This window comes from Chelonoidis abingdonii, chromosome 12 (assembly GCF_003597395.2).
Source record: "Chelonoidis abingdonii isolate Lonesome George chromosome 12, CheloAbing_2.0, whole genome shotgun sequence".
Lineage (NCBI taxonomy): Eukaryota > Metazoa > Chordata > Testudines > Testudinidae > Chelonoidis > Chelonoidis abingdonii.
In genome coordinates, this window is record NC_133780.1 from 1,487,185 (window position 1) to 1,506,770 (window position 19,586).

The window sequence follows — 19,586 nt, forward strand, 5'->3', positions numbered from 1 at the left end:
GAGAGAACCCAGGAGTCCTGGCTCTCAGCCCCCTGCTCTAACCCACCAGCCCCCACTCCCCTCCCAGAGCCCGGAGAGAACCCAGGAGTCCTGGCTCCCAGCCCCGCCCAGCCGTGGAAAGAACCCAGGCGTCCGAGCTCCCCAGAGGCCCCACCCCCTGCCCAATCCCGTCCTTCCTGAAACGCGACCAGCTGCTGGATTCTCCCATCTAGGGCTGGGCGCGGAGCCGCTCCCCTCCCTGCCACGCTCCCGGCCGCCGCTCCCCACACTCGGGGGGTGCTCGGTGCCCCGGACCCCGCTGCGAGGCCGGACGGGAGCAGCCATGGAGCGAGATCCCCCCCCGCCCCCAGCAGGTCAGAGAGAGCTAAAAACGGGGGGGTGGGGGCTGTCTGTTCCGGGGGGGGTCGGGCAGGATTTGGGGGGTGCCACTTCCCCCACCCTGGAGAGTTTGGGGGTGAAACTCACCCGCTCTGTTGTTTTGTGGGAGCAGGGGGGCTTGGGCGTGCCCGAACCAGCGGTGCTGTGGGTGTGTATTTCGGGGATCACTATTTCGGGGTGTACCCCCCTCTGCCGGAACCAGCTTTGAAACGAATCCCTCCGCGTTTCAGAGAGGGTTTGATTTTTTGGGAGGGGTGCGAACCTCTGCTGCCCTCCCTGACAATGGGGGGCTGAAATTGACCCGCTGGGGTTTTGGGGGTGCTTCCCCTGCCAGAACCCGTGAGACTGTGGGGTATAGTAGCTGGCATTTCAGCGTGAGCCTGATATCTCAGGGGTGCATCCCCCTGCCACCTTGAGTGACTCTATGGGGTGAAATCAGCCAGCTGGTATTTGGGGGAGCAGTGCTTTTGGGGTGCATACTGCCACCAGCACAGAGAAATAGAGACTGAAGTTAATGGGATTTGTCTGTCAGAGGATTAATATTTTGGGGTGCAAAGCTCCTTTAGACGTGGCGACTGGTGCGCCTGACCAGTGAGGATTGCTAGGTTTTGGGGTACAGTGTTTGGGAGGGGACCTCACCAGCACTGACAATGTAGGGGTGAAATTAACCAGCTGGGGTGTGTTGTAAGGGGGTGAGATTTTCTGTTATCCTGGCCGTGAGCACAGAAATTTCAAGGAGTGAAGGATTTTTACCATTCAGAGATGGGGTAAACATGTCGGGGTGCATGAACCGCTGTGATCTGCACTTAACAAGAATGTGCCTGTTTCTGGGGTGCAGAATTTGGGGGTGTCTTATTTCTGCTGCCAGGAGAATTGGTGTGGGGCAAAGGAGAAGTATTTGGGGGTGTCTTGGTTCTGCTGCGATTGGATCCTAATGTGGGTTTGTCTGTTTCAGGGGGACTCCTGATACTGGGGTGACCCAGCATTGAGGATGGGAGCCTGAAAAAACCAGCTGCTGTATCTTTCATGGGATTTCGGGGGGTTCCTGTCCCAGGGAGTCAGGGGAGTGAAACTGGTGAAGCTTGGTATTTTTCCAAGGGTCAGTGTTTCGTGGGGGGGGCGGACAATTCTTGCCGGCAGAAGAGACACGTTGGGGTGGATTGAACTGGCTGGTGTGTGGATTTTTTGGGGTGAATTAGCACCATTTCTAGTGGATACAACTCAAGGGCTGAAATTAACAAGGAGCCGTATTTTTGGGGGTGTCCGAGCTCTGTCCCCAGCCCAGAGAATTTGGGGGTGAAATCAACAAGGATTTGTCTTTGTCAGAGGAAAGGATATTTTGGGGTTCTGTTAGCCCTGGTGCCGGTGGATAAAATTGGACCTCGACAACACCCATCCCGACTGGCTGAGGGACCAGTATTTTGGGGCAAAGGACCCTTGGCCCAGCAGAGACGACTGAGGGAGATTCGGATCTTTGGGTGACAGCAGCTGCCAGCCGGACTGAAGTAACCTGGACACGGAGGAAATTCGTGGCTATTGTGGGGTGAAAGGTCCCTGATACTGCAAAATCGAGGAGCTGGCGTCTGGTTCTGGGAAGCAGCACAGGACCCTGAACTAACCAGGTGTTTGTGGAAGGCGGCTTTAGAGGGGAAAACGCCCCAGAGAGAGTTTTGGGGAGGCCAGTGCATTGGAGAGGGGAGCTGGCTGGTCCCCCAAGGTCTGGACCCCCTCACTGTTCCCTCCGCCCCCCCCCCACTCCAGTGCTGATTTTATTTGGGGTGTTGGATTTTCGCCGGTTTCCACCATGTCCCTAAACAGAGCCAAGGCCTGGCTGACAAAACTGTGCTGGTGGGGGCCCGAGGCAGGAAAAGAGGGTGGGCCGACGGAGGCCCCCCGGAAATCCCAGCGATGGGGTGCTCAGCGCCTCCTGGCTCTGATCGGCTGGGGACACGCCGAGGATCCGGGCCCCGCCCCAGGAGAAGGCCTCTTCTCTAGGATCTCCCAGGTCCCTCAGTATCTGTCCCCCCACCAGCCGCCAGCCGACATCCCGGAGCATTTCCAGATCTGTTTCAACTTCGCCCGGCACCTCTTTGACCTCTGCGTGGTGACTCTGCTTTGTGCCTGCTCCCCGGCTTTCCGGCTGCTCCTGGATATTTTGGGGTTCAGGGGGCCCCTGAAAGTCTGGCTCCATGGGCTGGCCACCTTCCTTGTCACCACCTACGGGATGTACCTGGCCCTGTGGCTGGTCCAGAAATACCTGCTGCAGTTTGCCTGCCTCTACGGCTTCCTGCAGACGCTGGTGCTGTGCGTGAGCATCCGGGCCGCCGAGGAGGAGGGGCAGAGCGGGGGGGACCCGGGGGGTGTGGACCCCAGCAGTGGGGCAGAGGCAGAGAGGACGGAGTGACAGCCCCACCCCTCCGCCTCGCACCTCAGCAATAAACCTCAGAGTCACCAGCGCCTGGGCGTGCGTGCGAGGACCGAGCTCCGCCCACCTTTCACGCAGAGACACGAGACTCCACCCCCAGCACTATGGGGGTGAGGGCACCAGGCCTTAGCCCCGCCCCCCTTGGGTACAGAGACACGAGACTCCGCCCCCAGGCACTTGTGCGAGGGGGTGGGGGACTGGCTGGCTCAGGAGTTTCGGGGTGTGTGCGGGGGATCAGAACCACTACAGGGAAGGAACCAATCAGAACCGCTGGGATCCAGCCAAGCTGCAAGTGGATCTGCGGGGGGAGGGGGAAGCGGATCGGAACTGCTCTGGATCAGGGAGGGCGAAGGGATTTGGGACCACAGGGAAGGGACAAATGGGGGGTGGGCAGGATCCAGGGGGTCAGAACTGAGGGATTGGATCTAGCTGAGCCATGGGAGGAGGGATTCTGTATTGGGGGATGAGGGGGGAGATCCAGGAGTGGGGAACAATGGGGGGGGTCTCTTTTTAGCAATAACCCCCTTCCTTGGCGGTGGATGCCAAGGGAGGGGACTCCCAGGGAGGGTCTGACAAGGGAGATGGCGGGGTGAGAGGGAGAGAACATGACGGAGGGAGAGGGGAGGTCTAGACTCCACCCCCTGCATCCGGGCTTCCAGATGAGGTGATCCCATGTTCCCACTCTAGAATAATCTAGAACGTGACTTAGGTCTCCCATCTCAGGTGTGGTGGGGATGGACCCTGTCGCTCTCTTATACACCAACCTCCCCCCAGCCATCGCTTCCAATCTTGCTGCTGATCTAGAGCGAACCTCACCGTGGTGACGTTATCTAGAACTGACCGCCACAGCCAGCCTTCAGGGTGTGGGCCGTGGTCTTTAAGGAACACTACATCCCATCCCCACGCCAGAGTAATCTAGAACAACCCAGATGGGAAATACAAGGCATGATCCAAAACCTTGGTGACCGATCTAGAAATAAGAGGTGCCGGTGATAGTCTAGAACATGCCACCAACCCCACCGGCCCTACGTGCTACTGGGACAGGCCATCACCCAATCTAGACCCTGCTGTTATAATCTAGAACCTCTCCTGAGGGAGGCCTGCTGGTCTGCGGGCTAGAGCCAGTCCCTCTGGGAAGCCTCTGGCATCTGACCTAGAACAGACCTCTGGTCTCCACCTCTTTTGCCATCAGCCATCACACAAGCTCTAGAACAAGGACCCTATTTAGACACAATCTAGAGCACCCCAAGTGCCCGCTTTGCCACACAGTCAAGAGCGAGCCTGCTATCTCTGTAGGACACTCTGTCCCTTTGCAATGATTCTCACCAGCACCCCCGTCTCTCTGCAATCTAGAACGAACCCTCTGGCTCCTGGATGGGATCTAGAAGGTCACTCCCCTTGCCTTATGTTCTAGCCCATGCACTCGCTGCTGAGATATCATCTATTGCAGCCCCCAGTACCTCCCTCTCAATCTACACTGCTCCAGAGACCCCAAGTGATCTAGAACATGCTCTGGGACACAGTCCAGAACCCCACCCCCCTTTGTGCTACAATCTAGCACACACTTGGCCCTGCCCAGAAACACCCTAGAATGAGCCTCAGGCTCTGGAGTCTATGGGAAGCTCCCTTCTCCCACGTGTGATCTAGAAAAACTTTCCCAGCATCCCTGTTCTTCCACTGGATTCTAGAACAACGCCCCCCCCCTTAACCCACCCAGCATAGGGACAATCTAGTATGACCCGACCCAGACCAGTTTCCTGCTGTCTTCTCTTAGCAGTGTGGTGCTAGACAATCATTCCTTGCACTCTCCTGATCATCCTGAACTAGAACCTGGCTGATCTAGAACACAGTTGAAAGGAGATTTGAGTTGAGAAAAGTCTTTGAACTTGATCCTGCCTGGCCTCCTCCTCCAGCTCTGCTGGTGCCCCTCGATCCAGGCCTGTATCCCCTCAGCTCTGCCCCAAATCCAGTCTGGGGGGTCTAGATCAGCATCTATGGTGTGGTGTGGGGGCGTTGGAGGTGGGGTTTGCTGCACTGTCTCCTGGGCAGGAGGGTCAGACCTGAAGTTGCTCTGCTCTGGAGCAGTGCGGGGGCAGAAATCTGTGACCTTTAGCTGTGGATTAATCCAGACCAGCGCTCGGGAGCCGATTCCAGAGCCCGGCTCCTGCGCTGGGTTTTAAACCTGTGTTTTATTTAAATAAAATGGAAAATTTCACAGACAACGAGCGGCCGGCCTGGACTGGTTTTCTTACGTGGCCCAACCAAGACTGTCCCCCCTTTCCCCCATCGCACCAGGCCCTGCACAGACCTTCTGACCTAGAGGGGAGACTCCCCTGACTGAGCTGAGGGCCCCATCGCAGCAGGCACTGCCCAGACAGACAGGGAGAGACTGTCCCTGCCCTGGGGTGTTCGAAAGCTCCCCAAAGTCTGAATCATTCAATCAGTGGGGAAACTGAGGCCCACAGGGAGATGAGAATTTCCCAGCGTCACATGGGAAAGACATTTCCTTTAAGTAAGGCTCAAATAACCCCAGGCTGTGCAGTAGAATATACCAGCCTGCCCCTGCCCCCACCCCAGCTGGTGCCCCTCACTTCCGACCCACAGCCCCTGACAGCCCAGCCCTGGGTTCCCCCACATCTCCGCCGGTGCCCCTCACCCCCGACTCAGCCCCTGTTAGCCCAGCCCTGCCCCCCCAGCCCTGCCGGTGCCCCTCATTCCTGACCCACAGCCCCCCGCTAGCCCAGCCCTGCTTCCCCCACCACTGGCCAGGCCCCACGTGCCTGTGAGTCGAAACCAGCACTTAGGGACACATTGTCACAGATGCGGCAGGATTGGGATTTATTTGCCAGGCTCTGCGGAAATGGAGTTTTTTCCTCCAGGCGAATGAGGGGGTCGGTCTTCGGGGGGGAGGCGTTTCCTCAGAAGGGCCAGTCGCAGCAGCCTGGGAGGCTGGCAGAGGGGAGGAGAGAGAAATGGAGAAAGGCCTGCGATGGAAAATCGGCTGAGCCTTCAAATGAAACCCGGGCCCCACAGACCCCCCCCCTGAGTTGGTGGGGGGAGACCCAGGAGATCTGCCCCCCCAACCTCAATCCAAGCCACACCCCCCACCCCGTGGAATGGGGAGCTCGGTCTCTGGAGGCCTGGGCGGGGAGGGGGGTAGAAAATCCGGCTGAGACCTGGCTCACTCCACCCAGGTCAGGGGATGCGGGGCCCCTGGGGCGGGGGGGCGGGGTTGAGCGTGTCCAGGGGCTGGGCTCACCTGGCAGTGGGTCAGTCAGGAATCCTGAAGCTGGCAGGTGTCTGAGGGGGCGGCAGAAGAGGGAGAGGGTTAGGGGGTGCGTGTCAGGGGGAATTACCCCATGGGGTAAGGACGGGGGGGGAATTTCTGGGTGGGGTTGTGCATCAGTGAGCGTTTTGGTGACCCCAGTAACCTACCCTGAATCCTCTTCCATGCCCCCCAAATCTACCCATCCCCCCAACACCTGCCTAACTGCCTCCTGAACCCCCAAACCTCCCTCACCCCCACAACCTCCTTTCTTCTCAGCGCCTTCCAACTCCCTCCCTGCAAATCTACCACACCCAATCTCCTCTCTCTCCCAACCCACCGCCTTCCCTCCAAACTAATCCCACTGGCCGATGGGGTGAGGGGACCCCCTAAAGGTCTCCCCATCTGGGTGGTACCTTGGCTGCGGGGGATAAGCAGGAATTCTTCCATGTCCAGGCAGTAGGCTTGGCTCTGGAAATCCTCAATGCAGTCGTCGGCCAGATGGGGGGTGCGGGCTGGGGGGGAGGGAGCACAGGGAGTGACACCCCAGGAGTCCTGGCACCAAGCACCTCCCCCCACCCAAGGACCCAGTCCCCTCCCAGAACCAGGATAGATCCCAGGAGTCCGGGCTCTCAGCCCCTCTGCTGTCACCACCAGACCCCACTCCCCTCCTGGAGCCAGGGAGAGAACCCAGGCGTCCGGGCCACCACTCACAATACAGTAGGATCCTTTGATAGTCTCGGTCAGTTTCCTGGACAATGATGGTGTCTGGACACTTGCTGGAGAACAGCTCAGTCCTCATTCCCGGCCGCCCTGTGAGGGGGAGACAGAACCAGGAGCTGGGGGCTGTGGGTCGAGAGTGAGGGGCACCAGCAGAGCTGGGGGGGGCAGGGCTGGGCTGACAGGGGCTGCGGGTTGGGAGTGAGGGGCACTGGCAGGGCTGAGCGGGGGCAGGGCTGGGCTGGCAGGGGCTGCGGGTTGGGAGTGAGGGGCACCACTTACCTTCTGTGGCCAGGTCGGTGCTCCCTTCGTTAAGCAGATAAATCCATGATCTGGGCACGCAGTCTCCTGATTTCCTAAGGGATGGGGGCAGGGTCAGCTGGAGGGGCCTTTGGGGAGCTGGGTGGAAGGGGGGGTGGCTGGCCAGTGAGGGGAGGGTCACAGAGCACAGAGGGGCCATGCGAATGTCCAATCCGACATGCTCCAGCCCCCCCCAGCCCAGTCACTGGCCACCCCCAGAGGGGCTCGAGCCCCCCCCATGGCCGGGAACCGATTTGGGGTGAGCTGCCTGGCTCATCCTGCTGAGACCCACCCAACAGGGGTCGTGGCCCATCGGAGCTGGGGGCCCGTTCCTTCCCCACCCCACCCCCAGCATCTGCGTGACCCGGGGGGAGCAGGGACCAGCTGCCAGGACGATGCGCAGAGACCCCCACCCGGGAGCCTTTCGAGGGAGAGGAATAAAATCATTCCCGGAGCTGGGGGGGATCCCTTCCTGACCCTGCCGGTGAGATCCTGAAGCCTGAGTGTTGGGCACGTCCAATGGGGGTGAGTCTTTCTGCACCCTCACTGCCGGGCGCGCCCTGGATCCAGGGGGCTGGAGGGGGCTGGGGGGGGCCCACTCACAGGCGGAGGGTGGCGCGGAGCTGCAGGCGCTGGGGCTGGGGGCCCTGCCCCATGTGGAAGACGGAGCTGTCAGTGCCCGCGAAGGTCTCCAGGGCAGCAGGGGTGGCTGCTGCGGCAGCGATGAAGTGCCAGGTGCCCAGGTACTGCCGGGGGAACTGTGGGGGGTCAGGGTGATGCAGAGACCCCCCCGCCGCCCCCACCCCACAAACACCCAAATATTGGCGAGGGAACCCCACATCCTTCCTTGCTGCCCAGGGGTCCCCAGGCCCACCTCTGGGCAGGCTCATCCCCCAACCCCAACATCAACCCCCCTTCTCCTGGGTCCCCCCACAACCTTCAGTGCCTCAGCCTTGGGGATCCCCAGACCCCCTGATCCCAAGGACGGGCTCTCCCCAGACCCACCCCCCAGGGCCGGCTACCTGGTCCCGGTCCAGCCCGCTGGCTGGCAATGGGGCAGGGGGGGCGCATGGGCTCAGGGTGCTGATCAGGGCCCCATACAGGTACAGCAGGTAGGACCAGGTGCGCTGCAGCATGGCCGGTGGGGGCCAGGTTCGGGGCCGTCTGCCGGCCCTTGTCCCTGTGGCTGGCTCACCTTTGCCCCCTCAGCCCCCGGCCCACGTTAATTGTTAACTCGCTGGAGTCCAGAGTCCCATGTGTGGGAGCGACCCAACGCCTACTGAGGCAGGGGGGGCTGATGGTAAACAGTGCAGTGAGGGAGGGGCTCTGGGAGCCTCCAGGAGATCCCACAACAACAGGATGTGTGTGGGGGGATGGAGCTTACAGGAGACCCTACAATAATAAACCAGTGCGTGTAGCTGGGTGTTTGCAAGGGCCCCCCTCCCCCAATAACGCTGAACCCAGGAGACCCTACAATCCCAAGAGGAGGGCGGGCAGCTGATACCGACGAGGGACCCTCCAGTGACAAATGCATGTGGACAGAAACCCCTCTGAGAACAGGGCTGGTGCCTGTAGGGTTGTGGGGGGAGCCCTACAAGGACACGATCAGTTGGGAGCCACCCACGCGAGCGAAGGATGAGAACCCCCCGAGCTCGGCTGCCAGGGCCATTTCGGCCGGAGATTGGGAGAAACTTTCTAGCTCTCAGGGTGTTCAGTGCTTGGGTCAGGGGGTGTCGTGGGGTCCCCGTCCCGGGAGGTTTAGCAGCAGGTTGGACAAACCCCCGTCAGGCTGGGCTGGGCTGACCTGGTCCTGCCTCAGCGCGGTGCGGGGGGTGGGGGCTGGTCTTGGCGACGTCTCGGGCCCCCCGCCCCCCCCCGCTTGGCGTGGCTCTGGTTTGGCAGTAACCGGGTGGGCATCCTTAGTGTCTTGGGGAAAATGCTGCAGTAACATCAACGTGCCCAGGGGCCCTCGTGTTTTGAGGAGACCCTACAATAACACAAAGAGGAGTGAGCGTCCCCACTGCTTTTGGGAGACCCTACAATAACAAACGGGCATTCCCTGCCTCGCGAGACTCATTGCCCATAACAAAAATGGCGGATGAGGGTTTTTAAAGTACAACGTGGCCCCCAATCAGGACTGAGACCATGTGCCCTCAACAAATATGGTGGCAAGTCAGGTTTCATTAGTATCTGCCCATAACAAATATGGCCGCTGCTTTGGCTTCGGCTCCTTGGAGCGCCAAGGTGTTGCCCTCAAAAGATCTGTCGGGCCGGGGAGTCTGCGTCATCATTTCCACGCCAACCTCCAAGATGGCCGCCGCGCTGCCTTCACCGTATACGCAGCCACACGGGCCCGCCCAGAAGAAAGATGGTGGACAAAGACTTTAGTACGCAGGCGCTGGCGAGCGAGGCCCCTCGAGCCGGGTATAGGAGGCCGAAAGGTGCCTGGACAAAATCTTCGCGATCAGAGGCGAACAAGCGGCACCGCCGCCGCAGAGCGAACAGACCCGGCGGCTCGAAACCGAGGAGAGATCAGGGAACGAGCGGCGGGGGCGGGGGAGGGCGAGTTGTCGGTTTCACGGTGTATTTAATCAGGCGCCGGCTCGGACAGCCCCGAGGCGAAGGACCCGCGGTGGGAAGGCGGGGCGCACACGGCTCTCGCGCATGCGCAGTCGGGCGCAGCAGCGACGAGAGGCGGCTGGAGGGAGTCGCTCCAGGGAGGCGCCGGGTCCCGCGGCCGTTTCGCCCCGTTCCGAGCCCGCAGCGTCTCCCCGGCCGGGCCTGGGCGCGTCTCCCCCCCGCGGGGACCGGAAGTGGGGCCCCGCGGCTCGGGCTCCACCGGAAGTTCCTGCCTGCGAGGCCGGGGGGCGGGGCCAGCAGGACTTGGCGCCCCTCCCCCTCCCCCCGCCGAGAGGGGCCCTTGGAGCGGGGTGAGCGTCACGGGTCACGTGGGGGGGTCCGTGCGCCGCAGCTGCGCGTGTCCCCCCCCCCGAATGTCGGGTGGGGAGGGGTCGCGTTCAGGACGCCCAGGGGGGCAGGGTGGGGGGTTCGCGTTCAGGACGCCCAGGGGGCAGGGTGGGGGGAGAGGAGGGTGGGGGGGTCGCGTTCAGGACCCAGTGGGCAGGGTGGGGGGGGAGAGCAGGGTGGGGGGGTCGCGTTTCAAGGACGCCAGGGGGCTGATTGGAGGGAAGGAGGGACCCGGCCGTTAACCCGCTGTCGTGACAGGGCCGGCGCCATGGGCGGAGTGCGGCAGAACCTCGAAGTGAGGTGAAGACGCTCGACTCGCGACCAGGACTTCCCTGGAGGCGGGGTGAGAGTTGGGAGTCTGTGGTGCGGTGATCCCGCGGCCGGTCTCGTTCGCTAAAGGATGTTCTGCACCAGCCCCATTCGGCTGTTTGCAGCCACGCATCCCACCCCGAGCCAGCGCAGCTTCAGCCCCGGCGGGGGTCTCCGACTAGCCAGCCCGGTGTCCCACCCCCCGAGCCAAGCTGCACTCGCCCCAGGCGGGGGGTCTCCGACTAGCCAGCCCTTGTGTCCCACCCGACCAGCCGCAGTCAACCCCAGGCAGGGGGTCTCCGACTAGCCAGCCCCTGTGGTCCCACCCCCGAGCCAGCCGCAGCAGCTCAGCCCCAGGCGGGGGGTCTCCGACTAGCCAGCCCCTGTGTCCCACCCCCGAGCCAGCCGTAGGTCAGCCCCAGGCGGGGGGTCTCCAACTTGCCAGGCCCTGCACCCCACCCCACAGGGGCTGCATGCACGGGGTGGCGAGCCCAGTGTGTGAGCGGAGATGAGGTGATGGGTGCAGGTTTGACCCCACTGGTTCTTGCCCCTTTCCCCTGTAGGTGACGGTGAAGGATTTCAAAGAGCACATTGCGGGCTCAGTAAATATCCCCGCGGAGAAACAGCGTCTGATTTACCAGGGGCGAGTCCTGCAGGACGACAAGAAGCTTAAAGAATATAGTGAGTGTGGGTGGCTGCGGGTCGGGAGTGAAGGGCACCGGCAGAGCTGTGGGGGGCAGGGCTGGGCTGGCAGGGGCTGCGGGTCAGGAATGAGGGGCACTGGCAGAGCTGAGGAGGGGCGCGGGATGGAGTCCAGAGGTTTGAGGTTCTGGTTTCACCCACCTTTTGTCTCTTTTTCCCAAGATGTTGGGGGCAAAGTGATCCACTTGGTGGAACGTGCCCCTCCCCAGGCTCAGTCGCCCACCTCTGGGGGTCCCTCTGGAGCCAGCTCTGCCTCAGCCCCCCACAATGGCATTGGTGGCCGGGGAGCCGGTGCCACCGTCCACGACCGTAACGCCAACAGCTACGTCATGGTCGGGACCTTCAATTTACCCGTCAGCATTATGGACCCGCAGCCGCCCTCACAGGTGAGTTCCTGCCGGGGGTGCCGTGCTGGTGGGGGTGGGGCTCTCTCCTGCCGGCAGCGCTAGCCCCAGTGCGTTGCCGGGGGTCAGCTCCTGGAAGGGGCAGGTTCTCACTCTCCTCTGGCAGTTTGCTGTAGTTTATTCTCTGTGTGGTTCTCTGATAGGTGTGAGATCTACTAGCCGGTATGTGTCACTAAGTGTGATGGATGGGTGGGAACTCAGGACTCCTGGGTTCTCTCCTGGCTCTGGGAGGTGGGTGGGGGCTGGGGGGTTAGAAGGGGGGGTTGGGAGCCAGGCACACCTGGGTTCTTCTCCAGGCTCTGGGAGGGGGGTGGGGGCTGGTGGTTAGGCAGGCAGGGGCTGGAGCCAGGAACCTGGTTCCTCTTCTGGCTCTGGCGAGGGACGTGGGGGCTGGTGATGTAGAGCAGGGGGGGGGCTGGGAGCCAGGATCCTGGGTTCTCTTCTGGCTCTGGGGGGAGGGGAGTGGGGGCTGGTGGATTAGAGCAGGGGGGGCTGGGAGCCAGGACTCCTGGGTTCTCTCCGCAGCTCTGGGAGGGGGTGGGGGCTGGTGGGTTAGAGCAGCGGGGCTGGGAGCCAGGACTCCTGGGTTTCATCCCGGCTGGGGGAGGGCAGGAGGGGTCCAGTCTCTATCCACCTCCTCCTTGTGCTGAGTGTCTGTGGCCCCTCCCCCCTTTCTCTGTTTTTATTTATTTTTCTCTTTCTTTTCCTGTTTTTCCGCCTTTCCTCCTTTTTTGTTTCCTTTGGTTTTCTCCGTCTCTCCCTCTTTGCTCCCGTCTCCTCCCTCTTCCCCCTAAGATCGACGGATCCTCTGTGGATGTTCATATTAATATGGAACAGGCACCCATACAGGTACTGGAGGGGGGTGGGCATTGGGGGCGCAGGGGTGAAAGGTCAGTGGGGGTTGGGGCGGGGGGGATTCTGGGAAGGGTTAGAGAATTGGCAGAGCCCAGGGTGGGTTCTGGGTCTGAACCAGTGAAGTTTCCTCCCAGAAATCTTCTTTGGGGGCTGAAGAGGACAGAAAACAGCTGAGTGGGCCCATAGGCTGATCCTGGGGTTACTCATTGAGGGGTGGGGCAGGCAGGGCCCATGGATCTCATCCAGGAGGCGGAAGTCCCAGGCTGGTCAGGCCCAGGGGGTGTCCTGGGGGCTCTGGATCCTGTTCTGCATTGACCCTTGGTCTGGGGGCCCCTTGGTGACTGGGCCCGGGGATGGGTGGGTGTGTGTGCATGTCCCCCGTGCTGGCTGGGCCCGGGGGTGTGTGTGTGTGCGTGTCCCCCGTGCTGGCTGGGCCCGGGGGGGTGTGTGTGCGTGTGTCCTGTGCTGGCCGGGCCCTGGGGGTGTGTGTGCGCATATGTCCCTGGTTGGCCGGGCCCTGGGTGGTGGGGTGTGTGCGTGTCCCCCGTGCTGGCTGGGCCTGGGGGTGCGTGTCCCCCGTGCTGGCCGGGCCCTGGGGGTGTGTGTGTGCATGTGTCCCTGGCTGGCTGGGCCCTGGGGGTGCGTGTGTGTTCCTGGTTGGCCGGTCCCTGGGGGTCTGTGTGTGCGTGTGTCCCTGGCTGGCCGGGCCCCGGGATCTGGTCTGGGTTAGTACCAGGCTGTCCCCTTGGGAGCTCCACTCCCAGGCCCGGCCCTGACCCGGCCCTGCCCTGTCGTTCCAGAGTGAGCCCCGCGTCCGCCTGGTGATGGCACAGCACATGCTCCGAGACGTGCAGGGCATCCTGGGCCGGCTGGAGGTGAGTGCCGTGGGGCTGAGGCCCAGCGGGGGGGGGAGGGGAGTCCCAGGCTCTGAGCCCAGTGTGTGTCTCTCTCTCTCTAGGGTCGCACCAATGGGCAGCCGCAGCCCGCGCCAGAGAATGCCCCCTCGGCCCCTGACGAGCCGCCGCCCTCCACCAGCCCCGGCCAGCGGGAGCCAATGGAGGCAGCTGATTCGGAGCCCCCAGCCGCGCCCGGCGAGGAGAACCCCCAGCCTGGGCCGGAGCCACCCCCAGCTGCTGAAGGGGCCCCCAAGTGAGGACAGGGCTGAGCAGGTGGGGTGGGGAGCGGGGCCCTGGCGCCTACTGAGCCCTTTCTCCGGTCTCCCTGCAGCCACCCGGCGCCGGCCGAGTACGTGGAGGTGCTGCTGGAGCTGCGCAGGGTGGAGGAGCAGCTGCAGCCGTTCCTGCAGCGATACGAGGAGATCCTGGCCACGGCCAGCACCACTGACTACAACAACAATGTAAGGGCTAGTTAACCCCCACCCCCGCCCGGGCAGTGAGAATGGGATGTGCCAGGCCCACCTCTGTCCCAGGGAGAATGGGATGTTCTGAACACCCCCCCTCCCTGAGATTGGGATGGTCCAAGTCTCCCCCGTCCCCTCAGAATGGGATGTTTGGAACATTCCCCCCAATGCTGTGAGATTGGGATGGTCCAAATCTTTTCTCTGCCCCCAACCACTGTCCTGGTGATAATGGGGTGGTCCAAATTCTGCCCTCCCCCCCGCGTCTATGAAAGGATGGCAGGATCCAAATCCCCGCTCCCCACACACAGTTCTAACCCTTGGGTATGGTCCAGGCTCCTGCCCCTGCTGTCAGGCCTTTGATTGGCTAGAAGCTGAGCAGTTCATTTTTGGGAGTAGGGGTGTGAGAGCATTATGGTTTGCACCACGCAAGGGGGTGGGGATTATTTTGGCTGTGAGATGGGTGATACCATGAACAGGGCGATGGGGGCCTTGAGCTGGGTTGTACCATGGATGAGATGGCAGAGGGTGGGGAGGCGGGCGATACCATGGGCGGCAGGGTGGCACTGTGGGGGCTGACCGTGCCCCCTGTGTTGGCAGACGGAGGGGCGCGAGGAGGACCAGCGCATCATCAACCTGGTGGGGGAGTCCATGCGCCTGCTGGGGAACACCTTCGTGGCCCTGTCTGACCTGCGCTGCAACCTGTCCTGCAGCGCCCCCCGCCACCTCCACGTGGTCCGGCCCATGTCCCACTACGCTGCCCCTATGGTGCTGCAGCAGGCTGCCATCCCCATACAGGTGAGCTGGGGCGCTGGACCCAGGCGGCCAGGGTAGCGCCCGCCCCTGGGAGGCCTCGTGGGACCCAGGCGTCCGGAGCGGCGCCCGCCCCTGGGGGGCCTCGCGGGACCCAGGCGTCCAGGGCGGGCGCCTCGGAGCTCTTAGGGAGGGAGGATGGACCCAGGTTTCTGGACTAACACCACCTGGGGGGCTCCCGGGGAGTCAGGTGTATGGGATGATACCCCTAGAGGGACTTGGGGATGGACCCAGGAGTCCAGGATGACACCCCCTTGAGGGGCTCACAGCCCCTGTGGAGGGGGATGGACTCGGGGCCCTGGATGACATGTCTAGGGAGGGTCACAGCCCCAGGGAGGGAGGGGATGGATCCAGGCATCCGGGATGGGCCCCCTAACTTCTCATCTGTCCACAGATCAATGTTGGGACCACAGTGACCATGACGGGGAACGGTGCACGCCCCTCCCAGCCTGGCTCCGAGGGACCTGCCCCCACCCAGCCCTCCCCTCCGGTCCTGGCTGGAGCCCCCAGCCCCGGGGAGCCAGGCCGGGGCCCAGAGAGCCAGCTGGGGCCTGGGGCGGCCCCAACTCAGACCCAGGGCTCCCAGACCAGCCACCCCCGGGTCATCCGCATCTCCCACCAGACAGTTGAGCCCGTCGTCATGATGCACATGAACATACAGGGTGAGTGGGAGACCCCCGAGGGGCCTTGACTTGGGGGGCGGGGAATGGGGCGCAGGGGCCCTGTCCCCTCTAGAGGGCACTGGCTGGCTCGGGTGGAAAGGGGAGGATGGGGCAGGGGCTGTTCCGCTCCAGGACTCCTGGGTTCGATCCTGGTTCCGTGCTGGGTCAATCATCTGTTTCTTATCCTCAGATTCTGGGTCTCAGGCACCAGGGGGCGGCTCTGGGGGCACCGTTTCCATGGGCACTGCTGGACCAGCCGGGCATGGCCCGGGCATAGGTGAGATGTGCCCAGCCTCAGAGCCCAGGGCTGGGCTAGCAGGGGCTGCGGGTCAGGAGTGAGGGGCACTGGCGGGGCGGGGGTGGAACTGGCAGGGTGTGCGGCGTGGTGGGACTGGGGGGGCGTGGTTGGGGGGCGTGCGGGGCAGGTTGGACAGGGGGGTGGGGGCGGGGAGGGCTGGAGCTGTTTCAGCAGCTTCCCAGCAGAGGCGCTTTGCGGCTATCCACCTGGGTGACCCGGCTGTCCCCCCCCTACCCCAGCAGGGAGGGCGTCCTGACACGTACCCCCTGCCGCTGCCCCGCGAGTGATCGGCCCCAGCGGTGGCTAAGACTCAGCAGGCTATGCGGGGCCGCGGCTTCCGCTGCCACAGGTGGTGCTTGCCAGTGGGGCAGCAGGGGGCTGCTCCCCCAGATGGTCGCCACCCGGCGGCTCGGTGTACCTGTTCCGTCCTATCCGCTAGAGCAGTCCAGGCTTCCAGTCAGCTCCAACCGCGTGGTGATCGCCGGCCCTCGGCCCGTACCGCTCCGGCACCCACCCAGGTGCCCCCCAGGCACCAGGACTAACGTGTGAGAGCCCAGCGAATGCGGGCATGGGCCATCCCCAACTACAGGGACTGCGTTGGCTTGGGGCGGGGATGGGGAGGGGTCTGTTCCTCTAGTGTGTGCCAGCTCCCACCCGGCCCCAGGCAGGACTAGCTGCTCAGGGGGGCAGGGAATGGGGCAGGGCGCCTGTCCGCTCTGGGGGCACCGGGTCCCATCCGGCCCCAGGGCAGGGACTGGCTGGTCAGGGGGGCGCGCTCGCCCACTTAAGGGGCACTGCTTTGAGATACGTCTGTCTTGCCCCCAGACTCCCGGCATAGGGGCAATGCCTCCCTGGACACAAGATGATCAGCGGGCTCCCTTGGAGCTGCTTGATGCAGCCGGTTCTCTGTGGGGTAAGTCTCTGCCCCACATTGTCTCCTTTGGTGGGGTGGGGGCAGGAGGACAGGCGGGAGTTGGGGAGGGCTTTTTTCACCATTGTCTTGCACCTAGGGGTTTGGAGGGCTTTGGCGGTGCGAGGTGCTGGGGTCATGTGTGGGGCCAGCGTCGTGTGCGGGGGGGGGGGGTTTATTTTGGGATGCAGACAGGATTATGGGAGGGGGCGGTGGAGTGGGTAGGGAGAGATTGAGGGGTGAGGCAGGAGGCATTATGGGAAGGTTTGGGGTGAATGGGGATGACGGGGCAGGGGGCATCATGAGAAGGGGAGGGGCAGGACCTTCTATGCTAATTTTGCCCCTCCCAGCTCAGGGCAGTGGCTCATCTTCGGCGTCGTCTTCCTCCTCCTCCTCCACCACCACGACCACCTCGTCGGCCTCCTTCCCGGCCCCGGCCTCCCCGCCCACGGCCTCGGCCAGCGCAGCCACCACCAACACTGCCACCACCGCGGCGGGGGGCAGCTCTGCCGGGGCGCCAGGGGGCCCCGTGCCCTCCACCTCCTCCTCGGCCCAGCCGCCCCCGCCCGCTGACGATCTCCACTTCTCCCAGCTCCTGGGCAACCTGCTGGGGGCGGCGGGCCCGGGCGTGGCTGGCGTGGGCTCCCCCACCATCACCGTGGCCATGCCTGGCATGCCCGGCATGCCCACCTTTCTGCAGGGCATGACAGACTTCCTGCAGGTGAGCACTGCCCACCCCATGGCATTCTGGGTAAAACCAGATTTCCCCCTATGTCCTTGACTGGACAGCCTGCCCAAGCCGTCCTTGACTACTGTCTCTTTCTGTTGTCCAGGCCACGCAGATGGGGGCCGCCCCCCCACAGGTGCCAGAACAGGCATCACCCTCTGCCCCTCCCCCCCCACCGCAGCCAGAGGCCCCTCCAGCCCCTGCCCTGCCTCTGATGTCTGAGCGGGTGTCAGGCGGGGAGCGGGGGCGGGGCCGCCCCCCTGGGGGCCCCGAGGCCCTGACCCCCGAGTTCTTCATCAGCGTGGTGCAGGGGGTGCTGTCGTCCATGATGGGCTCGCTGAACGCCCAGCAGGGCAGCACCGAGAGCATCGCCAGCTTCATCCAGCGTCTCAGCGGCACCAGTAATCTGTTTGAGCCGGGCACTGAGGGCGCCATTGGTGAGCCACGCCCCCTCAGGGCAGCCGGGCCCCGCCCCCTCTGGCAGCCACGCCCCCTCTGGGCAGCCGGGCCCCGCCCCATCAGGCAGCCCTGACCCTCTGGGTGGCTGGGGCTCGCCCCATCTGGCAGCCCCGCCCCTTCCAGCGGTCACGCCCCCTCTGCGCTGCCAGGCCCCACCCCTTCTGGTGGCCCCTCTGCTTCTGGGCTGCTGTGCCCTGCCCCTTCCAGCAGCCACACCCCTCTGGGCTGCCAGGTCCTGTCTGTTCCCACAGCCCCGCCCCTTCTGGTGGCCCCACCCCCTCTGTGCTGCTGGGCCCCGCCCCTTCCTGGGGGCCATGCCCCTTCTAGCCCATCCCCCACCATCCTGCCAGGCCACATTACTCTTGGCTTCCCTCACCCCCTCATGCCTGGCCCCCCCGCCAGGCCCTGCCCCCCAGGGGTGTCCCACTGCCCCCGTCTGTTCCCAGGCTTCTTCGGGGACCTGCTCTCGCTGATCTGCCAGAACTTCTCCATGGTGGACGTGGTGATGCTTCTCCATGGGCAGTTCCAGCCGCTGCAGCGCGTCCAGCCCCAGCTGCGCCGCTTCTTCCACCAGGAGTACCTGGGGGGGCGGGAGCCCTCGGACCACAACGTGCGGGTGAGAGGCCCCCCGAAACCCCTTTGCCCCCCCCCGAATCCCCCACTCGCTGCTTCCACCAGGAGTACCTGGGGGGGGCGGGAGCCCTTGGACCACAATGTGTGGGTGAGGGGCCCCCCGAATCTCCCGCTCGCTGCTTCCAAAGGAGTATCTGGGGGGGCGGGAGCCCTCAGACCACAACGTGTGGGTGAGGGGCCCCCCGAATTCCCTGCTCGCTGCTTCCACCAGGAGTACCTGGGGGGGGCGGGAGCCCTCGGACCACAATGTGTGGATGAGGGGCCCCCCGACCCCCACTGAGCCCCCCAAACATCCATGAGTCCCTCGACCCCTGTTCCTTGTGGCCCCCACTCCCGACCCCTAGCCTGGCTGCCCCCCTTTCTCCCCCGCTAACCTGTGTTTGCTCCCCTAGGTGGCCACCCACAGCTTGATCACTGGCCTGCAGGAATACATCCGCGAGAGCTTCGTGAGTGTCCCCCCCCCCTGGGCTGGGGGGGGGCCGTTCTCCCCTCACCCCCCTGGCTGCGGGGGGCCCCACTCTCACCGGCTGTGGGGGAGGGGCTGTTCTCCCTTCACCCCCCACCGGCTGCGGGCAGAGGGGGGCCCTGCTCTCCCCTCCCCTCACCCCACCCCCCAGCTGCGGGGGGCCCCACTCCCACTGGCTGCGGGCTGGGGCTGTTCTCCCTTCGCTCCCCACTCCCACTGGCTGCAGGGGGCCCCACTCTCCCCACTCCCCCCGGCTGCGGGCAGCTCTGCTCTCCCCCATTCTGTTCAGAGGTGGCCTGAGGACAATGGGGGCAGGAGGGAACAACCCCACCAGTAATGGTGTGTGAGGGGCTTCCCGGGGTGGGGGGCTCTGGGTGTGCGTGGGGGGTCCCCAATGTCTCATTGCTGCCCCCCCCCCATTCCCAGGCCTCAGTGCGGGTGCAGGATGGGGTCGACATCACCCGGACCAACCTGGAGTTCCTGCAGGAGCATTTCAGCCGCATCGCCACCCACATCCTGCGCTGCGCCGGTGAGGGGGGCTTGCGGGGGGCAGGTCACTGAGGCTGAGAGGGGGGTTTCTGGGGGGAGACTGGGTCAGGGTCGCAGGGGAGATCCCTGAGGCTGGGAGGGGGGGCTGGGGGTTGTCGCAGGGGGGTTTCTTGGGGGTTCTGGGAGGTTCCAGGCCTGGCTCTAATACCCCCCCCCCCCCCAGACCCCACCTTCGGGTGCCGGCTGCTGGAGCTGTGTAACCAGGGCCTGTTCGAGTGCCTGGCGCTGAACCTGTACTGCCTGCGGGGGGAGCGGGGCGCCCTGACCGCCGTCATCAACGACCGCATCGTGAGTGCCCCCAGCCCCCCACATAGCCCCAGGGCCCCCCCGGCCAGGATTGTGTAGCTGCACTGGTGTGCTGGCTGGGGGCGCTCATGGGGGGGGGGG

General features: G+C 64.1%; 3 protein-coding genes across 3 annotated transcripts in view; 2 read left to right on the forward strand and 1 right to left on the reverse strand.

The window, feature by feature from the left end:
• The first annotated feature begins 660 nt into the window (after positions 1–660).
• On the forward strand, positions 661–5,025 carry C12H6orf47 (chromosome 12 C6orf47 homolog). Its single transcript, XM_032788894.2, has one exon. The coding sequence runs from the start codon at positions 2,183–2,185 to the stop codon at positions 2,780–2,782; it is 600 nt and encodes a 199-aa protein (XP_032644785.1). The 5' UTR covers positions 661–2,182; the 3' UTR covers positions 2,783–5,025.
• A 656-nt stretch (positions 5,026–5,681) lies between these two features.
• Positions 5,682–8,790, reverse strand: APOM (apolipoprotein M). The gene is made up of 7 exons (XM_032788903.2): positions 8,111–8,790; positions 7,692–7,846; positions 7,071–7,144; positions 6,783–6,881; positions 6,485–6,583; positions 6,063–6,103; positions 5,682–5,752 (listed from the first exon to the last, which is right to left on the reverse strand). Exons 1-6 carry the CDS (start codon positions 8,222–8,224, stop codon positions 6,078–6,080), a joined length of 567 nt encoding a protein of 188 aa, XP_032644794.1. The 5' UTR covers positions 8,225–8,790; the 3' UTR covers positions 5,682–5,752; positions 6,063–6,077.
• Positions 8,791–10,455: 1,665 nt separating this feature from the next.
• BAG6 (BAG cochaperone 6) overlaps positions 10,456–19,586 on the forward strand; it is an 11,362-nt gene continuing 2,231 nt past the window's right edge. Inside the window, exons 1-17 of the mRNA XM_075071467.1 lie at positions 10,456–10,554; positions 10,928–11,045; positions 11,229–11,452; positions 12,266–12,319; positions 13,126–13,200; positions 13,284–13,474; positions 13,553–13,682; positions 14,283–14,480; positions 14,890–15,157; positions 15,348–15,478; positions 16,281–16,368; positions 16,659–17,086; positions 17,199–17,529; positions 17,998–18,167; positions 18,577–18,630; positions 19,077–19,179; positions 19,363–19,540. Of these exons, the coding sequence (XP_074927568.1) occupies positions 10,456–10,554; positions 10,928–11,045; positions 11,229–11,452; positions 12,266–12,319; positions 13,126–13,200; positions 13,284–13,474; positions 13,553–13,682; positions 14,283–14,480; positions 14,890–15,157; positions 15,348–15,478; positions 16,281–16,368; positions 16,659–17,086; positions 17,199–17,529; positions 17,998–18,167; positions 18,577–18,630; positions 19,077–19,179; positions 19,363–19,540 (2,840 nt within the window). The remainder of the gene's footprint in view (positions 10,555–10,927; positions 11,046–11,228; positions 11,453–12,265; positions 12,320–13,125; positions 13,201–13,283; positions 13,475–13,552; positions 13,683–14,282; positions 14,481–14,889; positions 15,158–15,347; positions 15,479–16,280; positions 16,369–16,658; positions 17,087–17,198; positions 17,530–17,997; positions 18,168–18,576; positions 18,631–19,076; positions 19,180–19,362; positions 19,541–19,586) is intronic.

Bases quoted from the DNA above. Each gene is read 5' to 3' on its own strand.
- APOM (XM_032788903.2), bottom strand. From the start codon at position 8,224: ATGCTGCAGCGCACCTGGTCCTACCTGCTGTACCTGTATGGGGCCCTG. The intron at 7,847-8,110 runs GTAGCCGGCCCT...GACCCCCCACAG, and splicing joins GCGGGCTGGACCGGGACCAG to TTCCCCCGGCAGTACCTGGG. The intron at 6,882-7,070 runs GTAAGTGGTGCC...TCCCCCTCACAG, and splicing joins CACCGACCTGGCCACAGAAG to GGCGGCCGGGAATGAGGACT.
- C12H6orf47 (XM_032788894.2), top strand. From the start codon at position 2,183: ATGTCCCTAAACAGAGCCAAGGCCTGGCTGACAAAACTGTGCTGGTGG.